At 42.0% G+C, this 20,407-nt stretch overlaps 1 protein-coding gene across 2 annotated transcripts in view; it reads right to left on the bottom strand.

Moving 5' to 3' along the window:
• SIM1 (SIM bHLH transcription factor 1) overlaps positions 1-20,407 on the bottom strand; it is a 48,812-nt gene that overhangs the window by 15,836 nt on the left and 12,569 nt on the right. Inside the window, exons 5-10 of one of the 2 annotated variants that reach the window (XM_066179498.1) lie at positions 19,997-20,086; positions 19,771-19,879; positions 19,582-19,667; positions 18,241-18,440; positions 18,025-18,131; positions 16,929-17,076 (exon numbers count right to left, since the gene is read on the bottom strand). In XM_066179498.1, the coding sequence (XP_066035595.1) occupies positions 16,929-17,076; positions 18,025-18,131; positions 18,241-18,440; positions 19,582-19,667; positions 19,771-19,879; positions 19,997-20,086 (740 nt within the window). Of the gene's footprint in view, positions 1-16,928; positions 17,077-18,024; positions 18,132-18,240; positions 18,441-18,573; positions 19,306-19,581; positions 19,668-19,770; positions 19,880-19,996; positions 20,087-20,407 lie in introns of those variants that run through there. The other variant, XM_066179497.1, reaches the window with a different exon arrangement.

The raw sequence follows: 20,407 nt of genomic DNA, 5'->3' as shown, positions 1-20,407 counted from the left end.
ATATTCTTTTTTTTTTTTTTTTTTTTTTTTTTTTTTTTTTTTTTTTGGCGTGTGATAAAACGTAAACTTATTGGTTGAAGAGGCTTAGGGTTTTGTGGCAATGCAGACAATGTATATGTGTCTGTGTATACAGAACACATGAAAGTAAATCCCTGACATTAGAACTGCACTGCCTATGCTGTTTCCAGTCCATAGCAGACTGAGATTTGTCAAGTATAAATAGTGCTTTGTAAGGCAAAATTAGTACTTAATGAGGTAATTTCTTCAAATTTTTTGCTTTAATAGAGATAGGTCTCTGTTAGAAAATCTGCAATTCAAATATCCTGTCTGCAGTGAAAGCATCTGAGTATGGGGATTTGTTTGGGCCTCTTTGACAGGTATGGCCCGTCCACATATTTTGAAAGCATTAATCTTTCCTGTGGTTACCCTCAAAATTTTCATCTAGACACCTGAAATTGACAGGTAAAGCATCTGTTTCCATAACTGATTCATAGGAAATTATCTCCATCTTATATGAAACACAAAAGATGACAAACAGTCTTCATACTTAACTGCTACAACGCATGAGATTATATCAATAGCCCTGAAAAAACTACTATCCTCATCCTGATATACACACTCACCCTGACTATTTGAGTATAAGAAGAGGAAGGGTCCTGTGTTCTCAGTGTCAAATGGAAAAAAAATTACCACCAGACACTAAAGTTAATCAAAACTAAATAGGTAAATTTTCAGAGCCTTGAGGGTATAAGGAAGTTGTATTTTGGTTTTCAGCCTAACAACCCTTTTACTTCTGGTTTTGCTGGAGAACCCACAGCTCTGTGCTCCTGCCATTAACACCCCATCTCTGGATTTTGCCACCTTGTAACCATCTGCTGCTTTCCTGTGTCAGTGAAAAAGTTTTAAAACATTGGGAGAAATACCACCCTGATATTCAGACCACACTGTCATTCCAACACTGCTTATCTGCTGTTATATGTGTAAGGGCCAAGCATTCAAGAATATAGAGACTACTTTCTACAATGTTTCTAGGTCATAGGAACCAGGAAAAAACCCCAACAAAACAGTCAAACCAAACTTACCAAAATCTGGCATGCCATTCTGTTACTTTTCTACATCCTTGTTATTATGGTGAGGGCTCACCACACCTTAGAATAAGCAACATAAGCTTGTATTTACAGCCAGTTGCTTAGACAGTAACTTCATTAAAAATATATATAATAAAAAAACTACCTGAAGTTCTTCCTGCCAGATGCAAAGTTTTCCCTTAGAAAAAGAAGTCTCCTGTGCTGTCTTTGCAGATGAAATGCCAGACTTTTTTCATCACTGAGTCATGATTCAATACCATCTAAACCCTGTCCTAGAAGAGCTGCCCTTCAGAACAACCAAGAGAGATACCAGAACACCATCAGCAACTGCCCAAGATAAATACCAGAAGTTAAAAAAAAAAAAAAAAGGAATGAAAATATGGAGAAAGGGTCCAGTGGCCTCAATATCAGATGCAAAAGATGTTCCTCTAAGAAATGAAAACATTTTTGAGTAAATCCATATGCACTGTGAGACAAAAGACTAGAGATATACAAACTACAGCTGGAAATTCTGACAACTTCCTAAAGGAATTTATAAAACTTTCACCAACATGGAGCTATAATCTCCACATTCCTATTCTCAGACACCTGAATCCTCTATTACACAGTAACAGCCACACACCAGTACAGCATCTTGTGTTCTATGTATAATTAAAAAAAAAGGTGGTGGACACGAGCCTCTTCCTCCAAGGCCCTCACCTTCAGGATCCCACAGGGATCCATACAATCTACATCTATCTACATGAGACTGCTGAGAGAGAGAGAGTGATATGGCATGTGTTCAATTGCTAACAGTATGTTGCTGACAATCTACTATTTATCTCATTTTCTGATGCAACTATCATCACTATAAAACATCAGAATAACTACAGGAAATTAGCTCTTAAATGAAGAACAGATGGATCAAACTGAATCCAGACAAGACCAAAGTGATGCTTCTTTGCAAAGGGAAACACATTGAAGACCTCCACCTTTTCATGATGGGAAACAGCCATTCTTTCCACAGTTGGATGGAAATTCTAGGTCATCTTTGACTCTTCAGAGAATGTGAATGCATATGCTTTTGGTAGCACATGGTTCAAAAACTGTATTATTTTTCCTCTATCTTGTTGTTCGTCCTCATATGAGAATCTGGCTGGTATGGTCAATGTATCAGGCACCTACAGACTGGATTACCAGGCTTCACTGTAAGCAAGTTCAGAAGACAAAGCATAAAAACCCCTTGCTACAATATGCTGCTTCCCATTTTCTCATCAGATCTAACTCCCAGAAGCACTTCCACTCTATGCCATGTCTCTGCCTCTCTCAATGCTCTTCATAAAGCCTGAAAATAATCTTGAAAGTATTTATAGGTATACTACATGTACACCACCAAAACCTGAGGACTGATGATCCTCTGTATGCTGTACCAACTCCATTTCTCTGCAATGAACCATCAGAAAGTTGAGCACAAAACATTCTTTACTAAAGACATCTAGCTATAGCAAGTTGCAAAGATGGCAAAGGACAAGGGCTGAAGGAGCAGAATGTTTGGAAGAGGAAGCCAATCTATTTGTACATGACTTGAATACCAGGTGAATCTGTAACCTTTATGTGAAATCTCAAAATTCAGCTTTAGAGCACACTTTCTGCCTACTACCGTGGCCAAAATGTACTATATGAAACAAGGCAGCAACAGTCTAGCTAATCAAAGTTTGAGGAAGAGATAATGAATCACTAGCAGACAGACCCCCCAAAAAATCCAGTAAGGTAGTATCAGAACACCACAAAACTTGAATTTTCAGCAAAGAGGAGAGTTTGCACAAACACGGTGACTAAGCATGTGGTTAGAGCTCACCATCAAAATGAAAAGAAAATTAGGGAGTTTTTTTATATGGGCTTTTTGAAGGAAAAAATATGAGTAAATTGTGAGTCAACACTGATAGAAATAATGTTGGGAGGACAGAGGTCCAGAGTGGCTCAGGACAAACTAAAACTGTACAGACAAACTGGTATTGTAATTGTGTTTCTTCAGTTAATAGTGTGATGTTTGGGACTACTGTAGCTCATTATAGAAGAGAGACTAGACATTAACATTAGACTGCTAAAGGCACAAATAGTTTTCAAGATATTAATACTATCTACTTAAAGACAGTGTTGGCTATGGAACAGAACTTAAGCCCTGAAAAATGCTCTCAAACAGAAAGAACAGATAAATAGGATGTGTCCAGAGGAAGAAGTAAAAGAATGACACCCATTAGTAAAAAATAAATACCCAGATTCATCCAAAAGTACTTAAGAAGGGCAACCAGACTCAAGAATGCATATCATATACACATCCAGAGTTATAAGCAACATAACCTTCAGAAAAGAAGGGAAAACGCTCAATTCAAGGAAAATTCTGCAAAACTGCAAAGGAAAAGCATTTTTTACATTAATACCAGTACATGCCAGAAAGGAAAAATAAGGTACAAGTGCAGTAACTGAGAATACACAGAGGCAGACATTTACTGCACATATAACTCCTTCAAAAGACACTAAATTTAGACACCTTAAAGAAGATTAACAGAAAGTCAGTTTTCATATTTGAAGTTACCGCATTGGATAAAAAGGATAATCATGGAAGCATCAAAACCTGACAAACACTGGAAAACCTACACCCACATCATTCCTTACACATATTAAATAACTCATGAAGTACAAGCTGAGAGTAAAAGCATCATGTGATCTTAGTGCAGCGGATTCCTACATCATGGACACAACCATCCACCTGGCTGAAGCAAAGCAGAAAATACTGTTCATGGCAAGGAAAACAAGGTTTAATTACAATTGATCGCACTATTATTTCTACTGAATACATGATGTATGTTCTTCATTTCCTCTAGTTTTGCTTGAAAAATCTATGGAAAGGGTCATACACACTCTTCATGTCTTTTAGTTAAACATCAGAAAAATCATATTTGTCAGATTTGCTGCCAGTCTAGCAATAGAAACTGTGAAATTAAACTAAAGGTGTTAATGTCATTAATGTTCAGTCTATTTTTTTGAGTTATTGCAGTTTGGCTAAAATCAGACATGAAGGTGGTAAAAATCAGGCACTTTCTCATGCATGTCTCACCACAACACTGCAATATATCATTCTTCTACTTCTAAACAATGCCTGTGACTTTCAACGTTTCAACACTCCAGCTCATGCAATGCTAACCGAGCACCATCCAGCAGATGAGTGAAAAGTGAACAGATTCTGGCAGTTTGCTGTCTTCCTGGCTTCCTAAATCAGCAGATGGTACAACAAAACAGACAGTTTCCTCATCTGCTGTGTCCTCGGTTCATGTACAATGTGTCTCAGAAGTGTTTACAAAGGCCTCGGTCTGCTCATGCGATTTTGTGAGGAGGAGCACGTGCAACCCCTTTAGCATCTTTCAGAAACAGTCAGAATAAGGTTTCACTGAGGTTGTACAGGAAGCCAAACTTAGGACAAAGTGAGAAAAAAGCTATTGAACCTCACTGCTTGTTATGAAACTAAGCAGACATTCAGTTGTGCAACCTCAAAGTTACTCCCTGCCTCAGTTGTTCTGTCTGCCACACTGGATGAATCACATATCCTGAGACTTTAGCAAGCACTTGGTACTTCCCTGAGTTTACCATCAAGGCTGCCAAGAGGACTTTGTTTTGATAAAGTCAAATTTAGCCCAGTGCTGATTTCTTCTGAGAATCCCTAACTTAACTTTGCTGAATATTAGCTCAGAAGATGAGGATAACTATTTGCTATTGCAAATAACATATATTTGGAAAAATATTTTCTGTTTCACCTGTTAAATTTCATCTTTTTGTTGGAAGGATCAATGCACAATAGCTAACATTACTAAGCTAACTCTCAGCTTCAGACTCTGGCTGCTCATCACCACAGATAACAAAAAATACATTTCCTGAGAGTACCCTTGTCACTATTGATGCAAAACATTCTTTCATTATTTCAGAACACCCATGTATTCAATGCAAATGTTTTTAACTATGTCTTATACCATTTATCCTTAATTAAACCTCTTCTAGATAGTTAATCATTAATGATTTCTTTACAGTTGCTGTGCAAACAACTCATTCATGCCTATCACATATCAAATTTCACAGACGTGTTCTTTAATTGGATTCATTTATTTCTAATCTACTGAAGTTCTCACTATAGTAATGCTTGACTAAATAGACATTAAACTCACTTATTTAAACTGCTAAAATAAATTTGATATGTATTCTATGAATAAAAATATTTGACTGAATACATGTAATACCATTGTTATTGTGTACCTAACTAAGCAGAAATTATTGGAAATAGCATATTACATCGCTGTATGATATGCTTGGGCGGCAGGATTTCACAGGATGCTGATGATTTTTTGACAGAGATTATACATTAACAGTTTTCAAACACTAAGAATTTCTACAGCACATTAAGGGATGTAATAAGGAAAAAACAACAGCAGCTCCTCTTGATTTTCATGAAGGTTGTTGCATGTTGTCATTTTCAATCCAAGAACTTTTTCAGAGATAAGTGCTTCACAGCAGTCCTGTCGCCCCATGGCAAGGGAGACCAGATAAACCAGCTAAGATGCTTTCAAGATTGACTGCTCTATGTTTTGTAACAGTAACTGAAGAGCTGGCACAAAAATGGATAAAAGTCCTGTATCTGGGTGTTTAGCAGTCACAAAATACAATAATGTAGACACAAACTATGAGTTGTTAGGGGCATATATAACACTAAGCCCTATCTATAGGGCTTAAGTATGGTCTTAAAACCACACTTTCAGATTTTTCTTTCTAAAACTAATAATCTTGAACTCCATTTTGGTGAAGAAACCTCTGATGTATATGATTCACCACATAAACTGAGAAATTTCATAAAAATAAGAAGCATCACATTGCAGAGAGGTCACTGATACAACACAGACTGCCCTCTGTATAAGAAAATGCACATCATGGCATAATTATTCAGTAAACGGGGATTATAAACATAAGGATTATACCTCGTGTCATACATAAACCTCTCATGCACTGGAATTTCAAACATATGTTCTGGCCATCTTATATTAAAACTTGAAAAAGCACAGGATGAGACAGTAAGTATGATGGGCTAGGAACAGCCTTTCTATGAGAAAAAAGTAATGACTCTCCTCAGACTGAAAAAGAGGTGACTGGGAGAACAAAATAAGAACAAATAAGATCAGTAAATTGTGAGTAGCACAGAGAAGGAAGACATGAGCAGGAGGCAGTTTTTCATTTCTTCTAATGCAAGAAACGGGCTATGAAGTGAGTGAAGAAAAAGGAGGCTTTTATTACCCCATTTACTTAATCTTGGCAAAAGCCAACATGGTGTCAGAAAATAAACAGGTGAATTTGTGGAGAAAAAAACCCCACAAAACATGGACAACTAATAAATTCAAAGATCTCACGTCTGAGAAGACATTTGAATTTCTTGGAGACTGGGAAAAAGTGCTAAGGAAGCATGGATGCATGGGCTGCATGCTTGTCCTATTTTTAACCTCTTTCCAAACTATTTCCCATGGTCACTACCAGCATATGGCTGATTGCCTATCACTGTTCTTATGTTACACTCTATACCACAGTAGTTAAGCAGTTTCATACTTCAATTCCTCTGAAATTGTGAAGAGAGGTCCTGAAAAGTTGCTAACATTACTTTTAATTATTTATTGTAAAACTTTGTGATGTTTCAGGTTTTCTCAACTCCTCTGTATTCCCCATAACTTAAGCTTTTGTTGTGACAACCTTCCTAAGATCCTAAAGTGAACTCTTAAAAAATTAGCTAGCTTTTCTGTGATGACATTCTGGATTAGCTTCTGTGATCTGGGAATAAATTATATGAGAAAAAAAAAAAACAACTTGAGAAATTATTTACTGTTCATTCTATTTGTTCCTCTTTGGGAAATTTTCTATCTGCATGCAGCATAATGAAGATCCCCATCATTCCACCCTGCTTTTTCTGATCAGCTGCACCCTGTAGTGAAGAGGCCTCTTGAGGGCAAATGGATTCGTGAACTCCATCTGGTAGGGTGTCCCATTTACAATAGACCCCTTTCTCTTTCATCAGATTTGTACTTTCTTGTAAGACTTTCACCTTCCTTAGAAGAAGTAATATTTTTCTACAATGAAAGTCTTTCTGTTTCACTAGTCCAGAGTTCCTCAGGTTTGGCCAAGGGAGGGCACTTTGCCTCTGAGGGCTGTCACTTGCCATTAAGAGACAAACCATGCTATAATACTTAATAACAACTTTTCAAATTTTCTTTCCTTTCTTTTGCTAAAATTTTAAGGTAGGTAAGGGGAGGAAGAGAGGCAAGGACTTGCAATGGAATTTTGGATTTTGGGGAGAATGGGTTTTTGGGGTATTTTTAAAATTAATATACCTGTTTCCTCATTTCATTTTTTGCACCAGAATCAGACTGTTTCTTAACTCCTTCCTATCCACAGCCAAACCTCTGCAGCAGTCAGATCCCACCCACATTACTTGCCGCTTGGGTCTAAGTCTGTTCTTATTGGACTCAGCTTGGTCATCCAGCTTTGATAGACATACAATGCAGAGTTTTGTGCTGATAAAAGAGGAGACAGTTAACAAGAAAAGAAAATATCATGAGATTATAATGTAATACATAAGTCTCCATTTTATTTGATAATTTCCTAATAATCACTGAGCTGTCTCCTCAAAATGTAGATAATACATATTTATATTTGTTAAGTGGGTCCATTAAACATTTAAATTTATACTGGATAACCTGTTTGATTCCCTAGACTCTCCAGACCACTGAATAAGTTATACCACCATCTCTTACACGACTGCTGTTACCCCACATCTTCTAGCAAAACCAGAAGGCTTTTTTAATAGCAATTTTTTCTTTCTGACAATGTTAGGATAACAAAAACTCTACATTAACATTCAGTTAGTGGTACAGTTCAAGAAATGTATGCCCATGTGAAAATCCAGCTTATGTAAGTCTCCAGTGGGTTGAGTGTTTATAGGTAGTCAAATACTTAAAAATTTCTCAAAAAATAAATGAAAATAATCTAATAAAACACAAAATATCTAGCTATGGTCTTCTTTAGAAACCTTAATCTGCCTAGTACCTTTGTCATCTTGGTCATAGCTTTGACTAGAACAGTCAGGGCCCTAGTTCTGTTGTCACTGCTCCACATGCATATTCATCAAGGGTTTCCAGATGCTTAGGACAGTCTCTGACTAAGCAGAGACACTCTTATTGTTCCCATAAAACTGTCCACAGCATTCATGCAGATCATCTCCATGGCCAACCTACAACCATTCTCCAACCAACACTACAGCTAATCTGCAGCTGAAGGAACTGAAGGCTTGATTTTGTTTGTGCAGAGTCCAGAATATTGCATTGTATGAGATTTGCTATGCTTGTGGTGGCCACTGCTGCAGCACATTTGGAGCAACCCAAGAGTGCTATACCTGTGCAAACAGCTCTGTGCACCTTCTCTCCTACTGCTTTCTTGAACTCACTAGATAGCACCACAGAAGACCCAGCTGCATGTTCCCGTGTTACACCACTGCAATCACACAGGCAGTTTTCTTTGGAGTGAAGCCACCTCCACACCCCCACTGCTATTTTTCAAACACCAGAGAGCTCTGAGGAGGCTGATTATCTTTTGAAAAATGACAGTTTAACTATCCTACCAGAAGCTTAGGATCAACAGAATTATCTTGCAGCCAAACACCATTCAGAAGTTTGGCTGCAACAGGGATGATGCTATCAGGGCATTTACCCTCAGATCCAGCCTTTCTGTGAGCAAATACTCCATTGAGATAGGCCTCACAAAGCAGTCATTATTATTTTGTTGTGTGTACAAAAAAGTCTTTGGAAACAGCAAGAAAAAAATAGTGTGCAATGCCTTTGGATTGATTTTAGCAATCCAGGGCCTAAATCAGAGAATTTCCTACAGCAGCAGCCCAGGCTACCAGCTGCCAAACACAGTACAGGGACAATCAAAGCTGCAGGCTACTTGGGAACAGTGTGCCTTCAGGGCACATTTGCTTAGTCACTGACAGCACAGATGTAAGAGCATTGAATGTTGGATAGGTTTAAAGGTCTTCACTCTAGGTTATGTCAAAATATCTGCACAATGCTATGGGTGTAGCCAAACTTTAGTTAGCCAGGCGTTTGAGTTTCCATAGCTGCACTGAAGCTTCTGCAGATAATAGCCGTTATTTTCAACATTGCTGTCCCCAAGATTTATACACAGTGGTTTGTAGCTGAAAAACTATGTCTGTTCTCTATTAGGCCCAAATTCAACACAGTAACAAAATGCGTCCTTCAAGCCATCTTTATTTGGCAAAGCCAAGGAATATTCTTATTTCCACCCGTGTGCCTAAGGGTTTTTTTATTTCAAAACTGAATTCACCAGGATACAATCGTGTACTGAAAGTTTTGTCTAAGAACTTTTAGAGCCCGACATGTGCTCAAGTGCCTTAGTAAATCAGGACTTCTGCAATTTAATTGCACTAAGTGGATGATAACAAAAGACAACAACAGGAATAAATCATCTAACTGTGTTAAAGATCATGAGATTGACTCCAGACTTCAACCATCCCAAGCCTTCCGAAGGGTCAGACGCTCTACCCTTGTTCACACAGAGCAGTGCCTGCCTCCATAAATAGTGTCATCAAAGTGAAAGGGGCTGCCTCTGAAGTAACCCACTGAGTACGAACATATGTGCTGGAGCCTGGCCCACACTGTAAAGTACAAAAGAGAGGTGAGGGAAGGAGAATTAGATTTCAAACAGATACTTGCCACTGTTGAACGGACAAAGGAGATTTATTTGTTAACACTTAATTTAGGCTGTGTCAAAATGCCACATTTGTGTACGAATAAAAACTAGTAAGAACAACATAATGTAGCAGGAAGATCTTGCTTCAGAAACAGTTTAGTAACTTATCACACCTGTTGAACCTCAGAATAATTGCAGTGAAACAACACGGGAATGGCAGCAGTACTAAGATGCAGCACAGAGTAACAAGAGCAAACATGCAATGGATTAACGAAACAGAAGCAGAGCTAGTAAAATTGTAAGCCTACTTAAGGAACATACTGCTGTTGTTATGAGAGCAGGACCCAGTTCTGCATCCGGTTTTATGTGGAGTATTAAGAGGGTGGGAGCATGGAGGGGAATCCTTTGATAGCAGTGGACTTCTTGGCTTGTCTCTTCTGCACAGTCACTAACACAGTTCACAGACAAGCTACAAATGTGGTGTACTAAAACCAGCAGATACTCTTCCAGCTGCCTCTTCAGTTTTCTGAACTATCATAGAGCAGTGAAAATAACCATAAACTCCATGGTTCAGAGTGTCTCCTCTGCCACATAGAAGGACCACTGAGACTGACCCCCAAAAGGTGTTGGAGCACCCAGCTGCTGGCAGGATGTTGACAAGCCACAGTTATGCCATTCAGATTGTGGAAGGGCAGAATGAGGATAAAGTGTGAACAACCTCTCTAGAAAGAACAGCTGTGCTACAGTCCAATGCTTCCACGTAAAGTAAAATCTGTGGCAGTTTACTTTAAACCATAAACCATGGTATTTTAGGAAAAAGAGTCCCTGGAGCAGGCCCTGTACCTTTTATCAGTGAAGTGAGGCAGACAGCTGGAGATAGTAATTGTTTCAGCCATTGCCCCTGCTGAATATGTCTCAGCCCTAGACAAACATTTTACAAGATCTGTAAGTCAGTATTTGAAAGGAGGGTGTTTCCGAAAGCCTGGAGCAGCCACACACTGAATGGGAAAATGATGAAGTGGAAAGCATTTGAAGTCACTCTTCTTCCTTGGAATAAAGACAGTTTTTCAACCTTGAATTTCATGCCATGCAAGACTCTCAGCATGCATGCGTTAAAACTAACAGCTGGGGGGATTTTTTCCATAGGTCTGAGCTGCAATCCTTTAATCCTTACTCTAGCAAATAAAACTCTTCATATGAACAGTGACTCTCAGCTCTGGCCCACAGTTTTAGTGCCTTGGCCATTACAGTCACCTGGTTTAAATGTAAGCATAGAAATTTGGAGTGAATTAAACAAATGGTAGCTGAGAAAGCCCCTACATGAACAAAGAAGAACTGCAGAAACGTATTGCGGACACCTGGAAAAGCCTGTCTCCTATTTGCAAGAAATACATAAACAATGTTCCAGGGAGACAAGTCTGTAATAAAAACTAATGGTGAACAAACAGAATACTGCACTGAGTACTTCAAGAGGAGTATTTTTTTTTCTTTGAGACATACGTTTCCCAAGCATTTTGATTTATTAAAACAATTCGTCTATATATTTACATCGCTAATCAAATAATGGGAATGATGGTAGGCTTTCCAGTCTTAGGAAAAAGCACATTGCAGATTGAACAGAAAAAAATAGGTCCCAGTTCTGTGCACGACTAAGCAAGTGGCAAAAGTTCCCCTTAATACAGAGAAGAAGAAGCAGATCAAATTTGTTACTACTATTAACAACTCTTTAGGAAAAAAAACACTCCAAACCTTATCCAGGTAAAGTCATTAAGCCTTATCTCTAGTATTTAAGTTGGATGACTAAGCTTACTAATACAACCAATTACACTAATGATATGAGGATGGTTAACTTTCCTAGGGTGTTCCCTGTCCTACCTACTCCATCACACACTTGAGAGATACAAGGGAACAAGTATCTACCTACGACTAAGGGAAGAACTCTGTGGCAATGCCAAATGGGTCAGTTCGAGAGAAATGTTCAAGCAAGGGAGGCCTGTGAGTGTGGAAACACTGTTTGTGGATTCTCCCATTGACAAGGAAGAGGCAGAGGAGAGACCTGATGTACCAGAGACAGGACAAAAAGAGGATTTCTATGAGAAGCAATGAAAATATATAACTGTAGCTGTCCACAAATATGGGGAGAGTGTTTTCATGTGAAACACAAAATTCCCCAAAGCCCACTTAATATGCCAGGAAGGACATATGCCAGGATGTTTTTGAAGTCTGAGCCATTACACATGAAGACAGCACCTTTCTTATACCATCGTTTCAAATCTGGTAGTACGCAAAGCTATGAATAGTAATAGCAACCTAAAGATTAAGTGTGTAGATACAATTAATGGCTAATTTATTCTAAATTGCATTTATCACATTGTTTGGTAAAACTTTTGTCAATATGGCAGTTATTTGTGAAATAATCTTTCAAATAAATTGCATTCAATTTGTGTTTCTAATCAGCCAGTTACACAATGTAACATGAAGAGGTCATCTGGAACCATATCAAATACATGCTGTATCATTAGGACAGAGATTAGTCACAATTACGCACCTAATCCAGGTTATCTGTATATGACACCACTATTGCTATTCTTTTAAATGCTAAAGGACAACAAAATGTATACAGGAAAACTTCTCTAGCTTTCTCTGGGGAAAAATTATTATAATATTTGCTCATGCTCAGAAAGTCAAAGGATTTGGATTTTGCATTATCCATTTATTTATGGATAAATAAATAATTTATCCATAAATCACACGTATCACCACAACCTAAATGAAGGTTGTTTGCAATCTAAATATAAACTTCAGCACTTTCCTTCTCTATTAATTGACTCATACTCTAGTCCATTTATGTGAAAAACATGCACAGCTAATAATCAATGATATGGTGTCTGTGTGTACAGAACAAATAAGAGAAGAAACAAATATTCTGTGTCTATACTCACATACCCAGAGCAGAATACAATGAAGACCAAATATGTGTGCTTTAAGGACAGAGTCCTTAAAGGTCATTTATATTATTTTTTGATACACTGCTATTACACAAAAAAATCACCTTTTCGCTTGTTGCTGAAATGCCATTGCCACCATGCTTATTTATTTCAGCATATATCCTTACTACAAACATTTGTTCTCATTCCTAGCATTCAAGTTCTCAAAACTTAGGATTTTTGGAAAATTAAAATCACCTCTTTTTAATTTTCCTAAATTAAAATTTTCCTGGGGTGTGCATGGTCCTATTTGCATAAAATCTTTCTCATTCTTCTCTCTTTTATCATCACTCTTACCCAGGGGAGCTGGGAAGCTGCAAGTTAGAGATTGTTGTTCTTCCTGCCCAGCCTGCACTGAAACTGCTCCAGACCATTTCTGCTCTCATGGCACTCAGTATCTGCTCTTTTCCAAAACAGAGAACTCAGGTTCCTTTCAATAGTGAGAAAAACTTCTTTATCCCATGACCAAACCAAAAAAAAAAACCCAAAACCCTGGGGTTTACCTGAGTGAAGAATTACTGTGTGAGAAGTCCAGGGACTTAGCAAGTCAAAAGCTGCACTACATCTTCCAAAACTTATGACCACTTTTGTGATTTACCCTCCAAAAAGACCAAAATTTCCTATATTCAAGTAATTTTTCAGAAGGAGTCATCCCATCTTTCAAGTTCTAGTCTGCAATACCAAATGTTTGGGATTTTGATTCTGTTATTACAAGACACAAAAGCACTAATTTGCACCTCTTTTACTTTCTCCTCATCTTAAACACGCAAGAGTCAGTATAAAAACGTTTGTATTTCTCTTTTGTAAGCATGTTTTTCTCTGCTCGGTTTATAACATGGCCTGGCTCCAGTGGATACACCCACACCTGTCCTTCTGTCAGGAGCTGCACCAGGGGCTCTGCCACACACCCGCTGCCAGGTGGGAAAAGAATAGGAGGGCACACACATACTGCTCATCTCAGCCTCTCTTGGTTTGCTGGAAAAATCCAATGTCATCCTTAAAGAACAGCAGTTTTTATGAGATTTATACTGGCATAAAATACATTAAACAGTTGCAGATTTTGAGCACTACAGGACCTCTGCTCAGCCTTCCTGCAGTAGAGCCTCCCTAATACCAGAGGAAAACCACAGGTCCCTATAACCTTACATTTTCTTCTATATTTTCCCCACCTGCCTTCCTCATTTGAGTGATAACATGCTGACTCTGAATAGCTCATTAAGATAATTAAGCCTGCTCTAGGAAGGAGTTCAGCATTCCCCCAGCCAACTCCATGAGCCTTTCCCTAACAGTTCCCTCCACCTCAAGTTACCCATTTCAGAGGCCAACTTCATCTAGTTTTTTAAAACCAGACCTTTCTCTGCTTACAGTCACCTGGCAAATGCCGGGCTCTGTTCTTCCCCTGTATTTTCTGACTGGCCAGCTAGCCCGAGAAGAGTAATGATAATAATGATAATAGTGATAATGATGACAATAATAATAATTATCTAATTATCCAGTGGAAGCTACACCCATCTCTTGGAGGCAGGGCAGCAAATTCAGCAGTGGCAGCCCTGCTGCAGAAGCAAGCAGAATGTGTTTTCTTCTGCAGCACCCTAATGAAGAGTCAGGCAGGCTCGATGAGACCTCCAGGACCTGAGCACACCAAAACTAGAGTTTTATGCAGTGGCAGTTGCTGCAACCAGTGCTGAGCCGCCCAGCTTCCAGCATTCCTACTTTAGCCAGCCTGGCTCCCTCTCTGCCCTCCCACCGTCCTTCACACTTGAGGCAGTTAATCCAAAGAGTGCAAGGGGAGACTTGGAGGCTTATACCAAGGCATAACCAAGTTGCCCTGTGGTGTAACTTCATTCTCTAAGGGAAATCTTGAAAGATTTCAAACAGCTATAGTCCTCCTATATGTTAATTTGGCTGCAAAAAGGTTCTGAAAATCCATATACATGCACCAAAATATAAAGACTCTGCCTCCAAAGATAAATCAGCTGAAGAACCGCCCTGTTAGGGTACCTCTCCTGAGGAGGAAATCGTCTTCCCTACAGCGCCCTTTCGGAAGGCGGGCAGGAGAGTGTTAGGCACTCAGAGCCCAGCTCCCAGACGGCCGGGGGTTCCTGCCGGGGCGAAGCCATGGACGCTCAGGGGCATCCCTGCGGCCGCCCCCGCGGGTCGAGGCGCAGCGGAGCAGCGGGGCTGCTGCTGAAGGTGCAAGCGACTCGCGAAGAGGCTGCCCGGCCTGGCCCCGGGGCAGCCAGGGGCTAACAGGACACAGGCACACGGGACAACCAGTCACGCTGCTGGGACGCAGCTCTGACCGGCCCCCACAGGGTACCAGGGCACTCCCTGCTTGCCGTGCCAGCCCGAAGTGCTCGTGCCATGGCTAGCAAGGGACAGATCCTGCCAGATGCCCAGCTGTGCTTTCAGCAGGTCCTATGGGGTGCTTCATTTCAACTCGGATCATTTGAGGCAGAATTCCGTGATTGATGGGGATTAAAGCACAGGGAAACAAACTGTAATCTCAAATGATCGTCGAAACTGTAACGTTTCTGGGGCTAAAACCACTCCAAAATTCTAGTCGCCTTCGGGTTCCTTGTTTCTTAGCGTTACAGTGCACTAACTTCTGTCTTTGCGGTTCTCCGTTGACCCAAAGCTTGGACTTAACTGGGAAGAATAAACCGTGAAAAATACAGAGAGGGATTGGTATAGGGGAAATGTACATAGAAATGTGCAAATAACTAGAGCAGAAGTGATAACATCTCTGCTGATAGCCATCCTTACTGAGGAAATTATAAAGTATTACCCTCATAACAAATAAAATAAATTTTCTTCAAAGGGGAATCGCAGTTTACTCACTTACAGCAGAGTGCTGACCAGTCTATTCATTCGTGCAGGCGCAATGACCCATCTTAGAGCACGACTGCTCGTTATCACCTTACATATCAAAGGGATTACACCCTAAAATGCAGGCGCCGTGACCTGCAGCTCCTTTCCCACTCCACCGGCAGCCCCTCCACACATGGCCAGAGCCGTGGCCTCCGTGTAGAGCCACTTCATTTTGGGAAACACTCCTTAAACTGGGCTGCCAAACAACAACTCGCCACCTGTGCATGCGCCACAGTCGTGATGGCAAGATCATGATGCTGCCATGACCACAGTTTTAGGAAAGGGGAGGGTTCTGCCTCTCGACAATTCCAATACCTACATTTGTCTTCAGAGAGGGGAAAAAAAGAAAAAAAAAAAAAAAAAAAAAAAAGGCAGCGGAGCAGAGGAGTATCCAAATACCTAGTCCCAAGGATCAACGTGGGACCGCCGGCCTGACTGGTCCTACTATCCTAATGAAGCATCAGTGCTGCCGGCAACAGCTACTGCCGTGTCCGGAAGGGATACTAATAATTACCATGAAAACACTTAAAAATAGTCCAGCCGAGCTTCACTTCTCTCAGTGGGCCTCTGTGTTACAGGGCATAACCCAGCCATTCCAAAATACAGAGAGACGTATTGAGATATATGGTATCCCAGCACTTACTCTGATTTTTTTTTCTATTTAATTTTAATTTTTTTTTTAAGTTCAACTGACCCTTCTGGTCACTAACTTTCTTTGTGGTTCACTCTAAGGATCGCTCTCCAAGAACAAAAAAGAAATCTCCGAGCTTTGATAGAGACTCTGGATGAAATTAAGAACTTCAAACCCCAGATTTTTAAAAAGAAAAACAGATGTCCTGTTTGTTGAGTATAAATAACTCCGTACGTGGAAGCCTTTCCTTTTACGCCGCATTAAATTTTATTTAATGCTGGGTGCATTTCAACTGAAAAAAAAAAATGGAGGGGGCAGCAAAATATGTGGGTGACAAACCCCTAAATCTTTTCCACTCTCGAAAGAGAAAGAAACAGGCAGACGGGAAACCCTTCATCTGGATGAAAGCCCTCAATCCCTCAATACGTTTCCGAGCAGACCTGGCGAGCGAGCCTGCCCTGGTCAGTGCGGCGGGGAGAGGAGGCGGCGGGCGGCCGGCGCGGCCCCGGGGCAGAGCGGGGCGCGGCCCCAGGTGCCCGCCCGGCCCCCGAAGCTCGGAGCGGCCCCAGGCTGACTTACGTGAGCACGTAGTTGACGCTGACGATGCAGTGCGGGCGGGAAGAGCGGCTGTTGTGCACGATGGTGGCGTAGCTCTGCACCCACACCCAGCCGCCGTGCTTGGCCAGAAAGCGGTAGTACTTGGTGGTCACTTGCCCTTTCACCAGCACTGCGGGGACAAAGCGAGGAGAGCCTCAGCGTGGCTCCCGCCTCTGATTTAATCAGCCCCAGGAAGGGGTGCACACTCCCCCCAGAGCCCCGTGGGCGACCAGAGGGATTTAGGAACCTCTTAGCGGCACATGGGGAAGCGGCGGGGAGGACAAGGGTGGTGGAGCCCCCAGAAGGGCTCACCTCGGTACCTGAGATCGTTATCAAGGGCTAATAGGGGAGATTAGTAGGGGGCCGGGGTGTGTGACTGTGTGTGTGTGTGTGATGGGCTACGGCAACCGAACCCCACACACCCCCATCCCTAAGAATCATCATCGAGATTTTGTTCTATAAATCTGTCCTGGGGTTTCATCTCTTCTCTTTACATTCTCTGCAAGGAAACTTACCGGAAATTAATATCCTTTTTAGTCATCTATCCGTGTATTAGTGTCATTATGATATCAAAATAGAATAAAGTACATCTCCCCGAATCAGGCTCACTACGGCAGTCGAAATTAGATACACAGATAAGGTTTGTGAGACTTGGTGGAAGTGATAAAAAAGTATTTAAATTTCACTGGCATGGCTTTTTGGAGCAGGGAAAAAAAAAAAAAAAAAAAAAAAAAAAAAAAAAAAAAAAAAAAAAAAAGAGTTTTCCTAATCTAAATTTGAAGAGACAAGAGCGCCTGAGATTTGTGCAGGGCAGTTTTTGTCCTACAACCAAAAGAAGAGGATGGAAAAATAGCCTTTCACTGCCGATCCCCTCCGTTTGTCGCCTGCGTCCAGCTCAGAGTTCAGTCTCTATCTAACCTTGTTTCACTAAAACCTGAAGAAGATTTTGCTTATCCTGCCCTCCAGGGAGCTGGCTTTTCACATTCCGACCTAGAGGTAAATCCCAGCAACCCCAAAGTCCTTCTACAAAGGAAGAAGATGGGGGGCTGGGTTTTAAACAAGAAGACGGTCTCCTTACACAAGTGATGTGCGCAACGCAGGTGAAAGGTGTCACAGCCATGGACGTGGTGGTAAAGGGTCTTCTCTATCAAGTCCTGGGGCTCGTAACCTGTTAGCTCAGCTACCCTGCAAGAGACACAAGCAGCAAATATAAGTGGGTGAGAGGACAGGAGAGGAGGCCTGGAGAAGAAGGGACGGGCTAGGGAAATAGATTTGGAAATAAGCCCAGCTCTACCTGGAATCTAAGAATATGAGCTTCATGTCTAGGCTGGCCCGAAACATGAACATATTGCTGTGGAGCTTGATCTCCGTCACGGCGCTGGGCGGCAGCGAGTGGCCGACGGCGACCAAGCCAACATTTTGGTAGCAGCCGTCGAAGGGGGACATGTCCAGGCTGTACTGACGGATCTTCAGGTACCCGCTGCAGTGAATGACCTGCCGGAGACACAGGAAAGTTTGGCGGCCAGCCAGCAGGGGTGAAGGGTGTGCTGAGACAGGCGTCCCTCCCCACGAAGAGGGCCAGGACAACGCCCCTCATGCCCCTGCCGGACCCGCGGGAGCCGCTGACCTGCGTCTCTGCTCTGGCAAAGCGGCACCGTCTGGGAGTTTTCTGCGGTTCTATCGGGGTTGAGGTTTTTTTTTTTTTTTTTTTTTTTTCCCCCGTACTAGAGTTCAGCGTCGATCTAAGGCCCATTAGAGTCAATGAGATTTTTTTCCACTGGCTTAAGTGTTTTTTGGCCCATCTCCTAACTGCACTTTTATTATTCTTCTGTAAAGGAAAGACGCGGAACAGTCCAATCCAGTTAGGACTTAGTAATGAAGAGTGTATGCGCCTGAGAAAGGGTTTACATGTGTGCATATGTCACGTGTTTTAGATATGCCTGTTATATAACTGGAGCAGACGCAATCCATCGCCAAAAAGTACCTTTCAGTATATCTCCTAAATGTACCCTTGCAGGCGACTGCTGCCTACTTCCACTCTTACTTCTCTATTATTAAGACGTTTCCTCTTGGGGTTCAGCAGGTGTTCTCGGTCTACGGTCCGTCGTGACACAACATCTCGGGAGCCAACCCGCTCCTCGGCATTGTGTGGCGGACACCGAGCAGCGAGGAGGTAGGAGAGAGCGCAGGGCTCTCCTTACCGAGCAGAACCATGTGAAGCACCTGGTCAAAACCCTTGACTGCGAGAGCTACCTCTTGCAGCTACCTAATTACCTAATAAAGAAATAAATTAACCCGGGGCTCCCTTGTATCACCTGAAAGCTCTCACAGGGCACCCCAGTGGTTGTGCGAGGTTCAGTTCAAAGACTAAAATAAAATAAAAATAATAACAAAAGGCCCACAAACAAACATCAAGGGGAGCTCGATTGCTTGGTTTTGGTTTTGTGGTTTGAGCTCTTCCACCTGAAACTCTGAGAGAAATGAACCACTTAAAGGAGTCCTGGGCTGGGAAAGCCCCCGTGAGAAGAGGTCTCAGCCCATCTTGTCTCCCGATTTTCACAGTCTTTCCGGCACAGGCACAGGGGAAGGCTCGGGGGGGGAGGGGGGAACGGGGAATCTGGCCGCGGGCACGCACCTTGTAGCCCCCGCAGGTGAGGCCCGCGTTCCTCTTGGCCAGGACGCACTTCATCCTCAGGAAAAAGGATCTCTCGATCTCGTACTCTGGGAAGGGGGAAAGGCAGAGGTGGAGTGAGCCACAGGCTCCGCTGGCTCTGCGCTGTCCCCTACGCGACGGCGGCGGCCGGGCGGGGGCTGTGTACTTTACCCTGCACGAAGTGCGAGTGGTAAGGCTGGTGCGCCGTCAGCACCGCCGTCATCTCGTCATGGTCGGCGGGGTGGATGTACTCGTAAATGCTATTGCCGGTCAGCTCTACCTGTGAGAGAGGAGGAGGAGGAGGAGGGGGGGCTCATCGCCGGCACCGCGCACCCTCTCCTGTCATTCGCGGGAGTGGTGCAGGCAAGCACAGGGGCCAGCAGACCCCCCAGCGTACCTGCGACAAGCCCAGGTGCACCGAGGCAGTCTCCGAGATGTACATGATCTTGCCATCCGGAGCCACAACAAATATGAAACCATCCAACGTCTACAGAAAAGGGTTGAGAATATAAATAAATCAATAGATAGACAGATCCATTAAATACCTGTCCCTCTGATTTATTTTAGCAAACAAGTGTCGATGCTCATGCTCTGATCATTCAAACAGTTGGAAAGAAGTGAGCAAATCTTGGACAAGAATCCTTCTAAAGGGATGTATCCCCTGAGATACAACCCACTTCTCAGAGGGGCCGAGCTCAAAAGTAACGCAAAGTGCCTTGGAAGTATCTAAGAGGTCCTGGCTACCTGGTGATCAATATTTGAGTCCCAGAAATCCTGAATACTTCTATCCTATTTCAAATGTCACAGG

This window comes from Chamaea fasciata, unplaced genomic scaffold, assembly GCF_029207755.1.
Source record: "Chamaea fasciata isolate MVZ Bird 193981 ecotype frontalis unplaced genomic scaffold, bChaFas1.0.hap1 SCAF_3, whole genome shotgun sequence".
In the NCBI taxonomy this organism is placed as follows: Eukaryota; Metazoa; Chordata; class Aves; order Passeriformes; family Sylviidae; genus Chamaea; species Chamaea fasciata.
This window is presented reverse-complemented; position numbering and strand designations above follow the sequence as displayed.